The sequence below is a fragment of the Nicotiana tomentosiformis genome, chromosome 2, assembly GCF_000390325.3.
Source record: "Nicotiana tomentosiformis chromosome 2, ASM39032v3, whole genome shotgun sequence".
In the NCBI taxonomy this organism is placed as follows: Eukaryota; Viridiplantae; Streptophyta; class Magnoliopsida; order Solanales; family Solanaceae; genus Nicotiana; species Nicotiana tomentosiformis.
This window is the reverse complement of record NC_090813.1, coordinates 138,772,233-138,781,660: the sequence shown is the minus strand read 5'-3', so window position 1 is coordinate 138,781,660 and position 9,428 is coordinate 138,772,233. Positions and strand designations below refer to the sequence as shown.

General features: G+C 43.4%; 1 protein-coding gene across 1 annotated transcript; it reads left to right on the top strand.

Moving 5' to 3' along the window:
- The first annotated feature begins 4,646 nt into the window (after positions 1 to 4,646).
- LOC138905705 (uncharacterized) lies at positions 4,647 to 5,207 on the top strand. Its single transcript, XM_070194226.1, has one exon. It carries the CDS (start codon positions 4,647 to 4,649, stop codon positions 5,205 to 5,207), a length of 561 nt encoding a protein of 186 aa, XP_070050327.1.
- The last annotated feature ends 4,221 nt before the right edge of the window (positions 5,208 to 9,428 follow it).

Here is a 9,428-nt window from a genome sequence, read left to right as displayed (position 1 = left end):
CTTGGTTTGATGGTTGATTTTTGTCCTTGATGGTGTCTTCCAGAACCATCGCATCAAGATGAATTTCAGCATCAAGCACACAAGACATGTAGCTTTTGCTCGATATATCCAGGGCTACAAATTCAAGTTTAGAAAGATTTGACATTATTTAGAAAAAGAAAGTTCGTACCTCTGATACTTTCAAAGTATTTGCTCGAGATGGCAGAGTCTCGTGCTGATAACGTGTTGTGGAATAAAGACTGTAAAGTATAGACAAGTATAGAGAGAAACTGATATATTATTCAAACTTCAAACTTATGTACATAATGAACTGAAATCTCCTCTATTTATAGAAGAAAGCAAGCTGATGTGTAAGCTGCTACTGTACCAGATATAAATAATCTTCTACCGGGATAATGTTTATCTATAACGGAGTACCGAAAGGATAAGCTCATTGTACCAGATATAGATAATCTTTTACCGGGGTAATGTTTATCCATAACGGGGTACCGAAAGAATAAGTTTCCCATATAGATAAGCTTCTTCAGGAAGCTTATTTACAACGGAGTACTAAATGAACATCCATAATATAATATATTCATAACATCCGACTATTAATATATGATTCACTATATGTATTAGTAAATTTGTACTTCTACTTCATATCTTGAGAGGAACAACGCGCGCGCGCACACACACACACACACACACACACACATATATATATATATATATATATATAAAAGAGGGAATTGAAAAGATGATGTGGCATATCTCATAGTGTAGGAATCCTATTTATCTTTTGTAACGACCCGGTCGGTCGTTTTAAATATTACAACCCCGTTCCCCTATTTACTGCTCAAATTATGTCTTGCAATTGATTTATGACTTATCGGGTTAGTTGGTTCGGGTCCGGAAGGAATTCGGAATGAAATAAGACACTTAGTCTCATAATTGAAAATTTAAGTTAGAAAAATAGACCGGATATGGACCTATATGTAAACGGCCTCACATTTTAATTTTGATGATTCCAATAGCTCCGAATGGTGATTTTGTGCTTAGGAGCATGTCCGAAATATTATTTGGAGGTCCATAGTGGAATTAGGCTTGAAATGCCGAAAGTTGATTTTTTGGAAAGTTTGACCGGGGGATTGACTTTTTGACATCGGGGTCGAAATTCGATTCTGAAAATTGGAATACCTCCGTTATGTCATTTATGACTTGTGTGCAAAATGTGAGGTCAATCGGACGTGATTTGATAGGTTCCGAAGTCGTTTGTAGAAATTGGAAATTTCAAAATTCATTAGGCTTGAATCTATGTGTGATTCGTGTTTTAGTGTTGTTGGATGTGATTTGAAGGGTCGACTAAGTTCGTGTGATGTTTTAGGACTTGTTGGTACATTTGGTTAAGATCCCGGGGGCCTCGGGTGAGTTTCGGATGGTTAACGGATCAAATTCGGACTTAGAAGAAATAGCTGAAGTTTCTGCCCTCTGCTGCAATCGCACCTGCGGAAATACCATTGCAGGTGCGAGCTCGCAGAAGCGAGCCTGGAAAGCGCAGATGCGCAAATGGACTGTGGGATAGTGGTCGCAGGTGCGAGGGAAATTCCGCACCTGCGTGTGCGCAGATGCGGAGGGAGGCGCACAGAAGTGGCTTGTGCATGAGCGCAAAAAGGCGCGCAGATGCAGGACTTTTTCCGCACATGCGGTTGGCGCAGAAGCGGCTAAGTTGCCGCAGGTGCGAAAACCTCTGGGCAGTACAAAAACAGAGGGGTTCCGAGCTTTTGCCATTTTTGGGCATTTCAAGCTCGGGTTGGGCGATTTTGAGCAAGGTTTTCACGGGAAAACTTGAGGTAAGTCCCTTGTGATGATTTCTACTCCATAATATTGAATTATCATCGAATAATCCGACTAGATTACATGTTTTTGAGGTGTAAATCGTGGGTTTTGAACTTAGGGATTTGAAATAAGATTTGATGATTTGGAGGTCGAGTTGATGTCAGATAAAATTAGTATGGTTAGACACGTGGTTGAATGGGCTTCCGGATTTTGTAATTTTTGTTGAGTTCCGAGACGTGGGCCCCACATGCGAGTTTTGAGCTAATTTTTGGATTTTTATGAAAAATCATTATTTTCTTATGGAATTAGTTCCAATGAATTTTATTGACTGAAACGAATTATTTATGACCAGATTCGAGGCGTTTGAGACCAATTCACGAGGAAAGGACATTGCAGAATAAGAATTTCACGGCTTGAAGTAAGTAACAGTTTTAAATCTGGTCCTGAGGGTATTAAACCCCGGATTTTAGTATCATGTGATTATTTTGGAGGTGATGCATATGCTAGGTGACGGGTGTGTGGGCGTGCACCGAGGGGATTGTGACTTGGTCCGTCGCGGGAAACTGTAAAGTTGAATAATTTGTTGTTAGCTATATGCTCTCTATGTGTTGATAAAATTTGACTGTAAATCATGTTAGAAATCATGCTTAGGCTATGTGATAGTACTGTTGGGACCCACAGAGGCCGCGTACTTGTTGAATTGCCTGCTAAATGCTATATGTACTCAGTCTCAGTTTTTTACTTGTACATTTTATCTCAGTCTGTGTTATTATTATTGATACATTATATCATTGTTGTTTGGACTGATTTCATATTTATTGAGAGCTCGAGAGACTGGAGAAATTTATGACTGAGTGAGGCCGAGAGCTTAATTGTGAGATATTGATACTATAGCACATGAGTTGGTCGTGCAGATCCTTATATTATACTATAGCGCGTGAGTTGGTCGTGCGGATCCTTATATTATACTATAGTACGTGAGTTGGCCGTGCAGCACGTGAGTTGGCCATGTGGATCCTTATATTTTACTATAGCACGTGAGTTGGCCATGCAGATCCAGATATTTATATTATGGCACGTGAGTTATCCGTGCAGATTATAGCGCTTGGGTTGTAGGAGCCCCTCCGGAGTCTGTACACCCCCAGTGAGCGCGGGTACGCATTGAGAGAGTGATGAGGGCTGGGAGCCCAGGGAGCGATGAGGGCTGGGAGCCCTGTGAGTGATTGTTGTCCTTAGAGGTTGTACTTGATTTTCATTTGTTGTTGCACTTAGTTGCTATCTGTCATTATTGTGAAATCTCTGAAAGATTGTTGATATATGGATTACATGAACAGGAACTATATAAAAATTGATTTGACATTAATCTGCCAAATTTGATAGCATGTCTATTCTTTGCTGGAATTACTCGAAATAAACCATAACTGTGTAGCTCGTTACTATCTTTAGTTCCTTATTTATTATTGTTACTTGCTGAGTTGGTTGTACTCATACTACACCCTGCACTTCGTGTGCAGATCCAGGTGTTCCCGGACATAGCGGGTGTTGATCCTTTCGCGCGGTTGATTTTCAGGAGATTTTGAGGTAACTACCGTGTTCCACAGACCTTGTCTCTCCTTCTTTATCTCTTTGTTTACCGTATTTGGTCTCAGACTATTATAGTATGAGTATTTTCCAGACTTGTATTCATATTAGATGCTCATGTACTCAGTGGCACCAGGTTTTTGGGAAGTGTTTGTATTGTATTTAAATATTATATTTACAATCTTGAGAGAAATTGTGGTTTATTGAGATTTTCGGCTTGCCTAGTATTGAGATAGGCGCCATCACGACGTGTGAGATTTTGGGTCGTGATAAGTTGGTATCAGATCCTAGGTAACATAGGTCTCACGAGTCATGAGCAGGTTTAGTAGAGTCTTGCGGATCGGTACGGAGACGTCTCTACTTATCTTCGAGAGGCTGCAGAACCCTTAGAAAAATTTCCATTTCTTGTATTCTGTCGTTTGAATTTGTATATTTTGGAAACTAAATTTCTGCTATTCTATTCTCTCACAGATGGTGAGGACACGTACTACCGGATCAGACGGTCACCCACCAGTGCCACCAGCTAGGGCCGCGAGAGGCTGGGGCCGAGGTAGAGGTCGAAGTGTAGCTCGTACCACAGTTGGAATAGCACCTGCAGTACCGCCAGTTGTTCCAGCACAGGAGCACATTCCAGATGTAGTTGAGCCGACAGGATCAGCTCAGGCACTAGCTGTGCCCATTGAGATTGCAGGCATTCAGGAGACTTTGGCCTAGATATTGGCAGCCTGCACTGGCCTTGCTCAGGTGGTTTCGGCTCAGGCCGCACTTGCCACTTCTCAGGCTGGGGGGGGGGTACTCATACCCCCATTGTCTGTACTCCAGACTAGGTAGTACAGGGACTTCAGATACCGGGGGCACTACCAGCCCAGTCGGTTGAAGTTGCTCAGGCCCCGATAGTTCCTATTATGGCAAATAATGAGCAAAGGAGACTTGAGAGATTTGAGAGGCTTCGACCTCCACCATTTAGCGGTACTGAGTCAGAAGATACTCAGGATTTTCTGGATAGGTGTCAACGGATGCTTCAGACAGCGGGTATTCTGGAGACCAGTGGGGTCTCATTCACTACTTTTTAGTTTTCTGGGTCTGCACTCAGATGGTGGGAGACTTACGAGAGACGTAGGCATGTTGGCGCAACACCCCTTACTTGGCACCAGTTCTCCGTGGTCTTTTTGGAGAAGTTCGTACCTCAGTCCCGTAGAGAAGAGCTGCGCAGACAGTTTGAGCAGCTTTTCCAGGGTGATATATCCATGACGCGGTACGAGATGAGATTTTCTAAGTTGGCTTGTCACGCAGTCTGGTTGGTTCCCACTGATAGGGAGAGGATTGGGAGGTTCATTGATGGCCTCACATATCAGCTGCGATTACTTATGACTACGGATAGAGTATCTGGTGCTACTTTTGATAAGGTAGTGGACATTGCTCGGCAGATAGAGATGGTTCTTAGCCAGGAACGTAGAGAGAGAGAGGCTAAGAGGCCTCGTGGTCCGGGTGATTACAGCGGTGTTCCTTCAGGGGGTCAGTTTCACCGAGGTAGGGGTCATTCTTACATACATGCTCAGACGGGTCGTCCAGCTCATCGTGGTGCATCAGCTAGCCATGGTTCTTACAATGCTCACTCAGGCCAGTCTTCATTCAGTGCACTACCAGTGCTGATTTCTCATCATGCCTTGTCCGCACAGGCTTCTGCAGGTCATTCCTCGGGTTATCAGGAGCAGCAGTTCCGTCAGAGGAGGGGTTATTTCAAGTGCGGAGAATTTGGACATTTCAAGAGAGGGTGTCCTAAGCTGTTGAGTAGGGTTTCACAGTAGAGTTCTCGACCGATGGCACCAGCACCAGTAGTTGCACCACTCGCCCTGCCATCTCGGGGTGGGGGTCAGGCAGCTAGGGGTCGCCCAAGAGGGTGAGGCCAATCAGGTGGCGGGCAGGCTCGATTCTATGCTTTTAATGCCAGGCCAGATGTTGTTGCCTCAGACGCATTGATCACATGTATTGTTTCAGTGTGCCATAGGGAGGCTTCTATATTATTTGACCCTGGTTCCACTTATTCATATGTATCATCATATTTTGCTCATTATCTGGATATGCCCTGTGAGTCTTTAGTTTCACCTGTTTGTGTATCTACACCGGTGGGCAATATCATTACCGTGGATCGTGTGTATCGGTCGTGTGTGGTAACTATTGGGAAACTGGAGACTAGAGTTGATCTCTTATTACTCGGTATAGTTGATTTCGATGTAATCTTGGGTATGGATTGGTTGTCTCCATGTCATGCTATTCTGGGCTGTCACGCAAAAATTGTGACGTTGACGATGCCGGGGTTGCCAAAGGTTGAATGGAAGGGTTCTCTAGATCTTGTTCCTAGCAGGGTAATTTCTTATTTGGAGGCCCAACGTATGGTTGGAAAGGGATGCTTGTCATATTTGGCCTTTGTGAGAGATGTTGATGTATATTCTCCTATTATTGATTCAGTACCGGTCGTGCGAGACTTTCCGGATGTATTTCCTGCAGACCTTCCGGGTATGCCACCCGACAGGGATATTGATTTCGGTATTGACTTGGTGCAGGGCACTTAGCCTATTTCTATTCCTCCGTATCGTATGGCACTAGCTAAGTTAAAAGAATTGAAAGAGCAACTTCAGGAACTCCTTGAAAAGGGATTTATTAGGCCTAGTGTGTCACATTGGGGTGCACCGGTTCTGTTTGTAAAAAAGAAAGATGGTACTATACGTATGTGCATCGATTATAGGCAGTTGAACAAAGTTACAATCAAGAATAAATATCCATTGCCGCGTATTGATGATTTATTTGACCAGCTTCAGGGAGCGAGGGTGTTCTCCAAAATTGATTTGAGGTCTAGGTATCACCAACTAAAAATTTGGGATTCGGATATTCTAAAGACGACATTCAGGACTCGTTATGGCCACTATGAATTTCTTGTGATGTCTTTTGGGCTAACCAATGCCCCAGCAGCATTTATGCATTTGATGAATAGTGTATTTCAGCCATATCTTGATTTATTTGTCGTGATATTCATTGATGATATTCTGGTGTACTCACGTAGCCAGGAGGAGCATGCACAAAACTTGGGGTATTGTATTACAGAGGCTGAGAGAGGAGAAACTTTATGCCAAATTCTCTAAGTGTGAGTTCTGGCTTAGTTCAGTGGCATTCTTGGGACATATAGTGTCTAGTGAAGGTATTAAGGTGGATCCGAAGAAAATAGAGGCAGCTTAGAATTGGCCCAGACCATCCTCAATTACTGAGATTCGGAGTTTTCTCGGCTTGGCCGGTTATTATCATCGTTTCGTGGAGGGTTTCTCGTCTATTGCATCGCCTATGACTAAATTGACCCAGAAAGGTGCTCCGTTCAGGTGATCGGATGAATGTGAAGAGAGCTTTCAGAAGCTCAAGACAACTTTGACTACAGGTCAAGTATTGGTGTTGCCTACAGGTTCAGAGTCTTATACTGTGTATTGTGACACGTCGCGGATTGGTCTCGGCGCAGTACTTATGCAAGACGGTAGGGTGATTTCCTATGCGTCCAGACAGTTAAAGGTACATGAGAAGAATTATCCAGTCCACGATCTTGAGTTAGAAGCTATTGTTCATGCCTTGAAAATTTGGCGGCATTACTTGTACGGTGTCCAGTGTGAGGTATATACCGATCATCAGAGTCTACAACATTTGTTTAAACAGAAGGATCTTAACTTGCGGCAGTGAAGGTGGTTGGTGTTGCTTAAGGATTATGATATCACCATTATCTATCATCCCAGAAAGGCCAATGTGGTGGCCGATGCCTTGAGTCGTAAGGCAGAGAGTTTAGGCAGCTTAGCATACTTACCGGTAGAAGAGAGGCCTTTAGCCTTGGAGGTTCAGGCCTTGGCTAATCAGTTTGTTAGATTGGATGTTTCCGATCCGAATCGAGCTTTGGCCTGTGTGGTTTCTCGGTCTTCTTTATATGATCGCATCAGAGAGCGGCAGTATGATGATCCACATCTGCTTGTCCTTAAGGACACGGTTCAGCACGGTAATGCTAAGGAAGTCACTATTGGAGATGACGGTTTATTACGGATGCAGGGCAGGCTATATGTACCTAATGTAGATGGGTTGCGTGAGCTGATTCTCCAGGAAGCTCACAGTTTGCGGTACTCTATTCATCCAGGCTCCGTGAAGATGTATAAGGATTTGAGACAGCATTATGGGTGGAGGCGGATGAAGAAAGATATAGTTGGGTTTGTATCTCGGTGTTTAAATTGTCAACATATAAAGTACGAGCACCAGAGACCGGGCGGATTGCTACAGAGACTTGAAATTCCGGAGTGGAAGTGGGAGCGTATTACCATGGACTTCATAGTTAAACTCCCACGGTCTTTGAGAAAGTTTGATGTAGTTTGGGTGATAGTAGATCGGTTGACCAAGTCCGCACATTTTATTCCAGTCGGTACAAATTATTCTTTAGAGCGGTTGGCTGGGATTTATATTCGCGAGATCGTTCGCCTACACGGTGTGCCGATGTCCATTATTTCAGATCGGGGTACGCAATTTACCTCACAGTTTTGGAGGGCAGTGCAGCAAGAATTGGGCACACAGGTTCAGTTGAGTACAACATTTCACCCTCAGACCGACGGACAGTCCGAGCGCACTATTTAGATATTGGAGTATATGCTACGCGCTTGTGTCATTGACTTTGGGGGTTCATGGGATCAATTTCTGCCACTCGCAGAGTTTTCTTACAAATAATAGCTACCAGTCAAGCATTCAGATGGCTCCGTATGAAGCTTTATATGGGAGATGGTGTCGGTCTCCGGTGGGTTGGTTTGAGCCGGGTGAGGTTAGGCTATTGGGTACTGACTTGGTTCAGGATGCTTTAGAGAAGGTCAAAGTGATTCAGGAACGGCTTCGCATGGCACAGTCTAGACAGAAGAGTTATGCCGACTGGAAGGTTCGTGATGTTGTTCACATGGTTGGGGAGAAGGTTCTGCTCAAGATTTCACCCATGAAAGGTGTGTTGAGGTTCGGGAAAAAGGAAAAGTTGAGCCCTCGGTATATTGGGCCTTTTGAGATACTTAAGAAAATTGGGGAGGTGGCTTATAAACTTGCTTTGCCACCTAGTCTATCAGGTATTCATCTAGTGTTCCATGTATCCATGCTCCGAAAGTATGTCAGGTATCCGTATCACATTCTGGATTTTAGTATAGTACAGCTAGACGGTAATTTGACTTATGATGTGGAGCCGGTGGCTATTTTAGACCGGCAGGTTCGAAAGCTGAGGTCAAAGAACATAGCATCAGTGAAGGTGCAGTAAAGAGGCCAGCCAGTTGAAGAAGCTACTTGGGAGACTGAGTAGGAGATGCGGAACAAATATCCATACTTATTTGAGACTCCCGGTATTATTCTAAACCCGTTCGAGGACGAACGTTTGTTTAAGAGGCGGAGAATATAACGACCCGGCTGGTCATTTTGAATATTATAACCCCGTTCCCCCATTTACTGCTCAAATTATGTCTTGCAATTGATTTATGACTTATCGTGTTAGTAGTTTCGGGTCCGGAAGGAATTCGGAATGAAATAAGATACTTAGTCTCATAATTGAAAATTAAGTTAGAAAAATGGACCGGATACGGACTTATGTGTAAACGACGTCGGATTTGAATTTTGATGATTCCAATAGCTTTGCATGGTATTTTGGGCTTAGGAGCGTGTCCAGAATATTATTTGGAGGTTCATAGTAGAGTTAGGCTTGAAATGCCGAAAGTTGAATTTTTTGGGAAGTTTGATCGGGGGTTGACTTTTGATATCGGGGTCGAAATCTGATTCTGAAAATTGGAATATCTCCGTTATGTTATTTATGACTTGTGTGCAAAATTTTAGGTCAATCAGACGTGATTTGATAGGTTCCGAAGTCATTTGTAGAAATTGGAAATTTCAAAGTTCATTAGGCTTGAATCTATGTGTGATTTGTGTTTTAGCGTTGTTGGATGTGATATGAAGGGTCGACTAAGTTCGTATGATATTTTAGGACTTGTTGG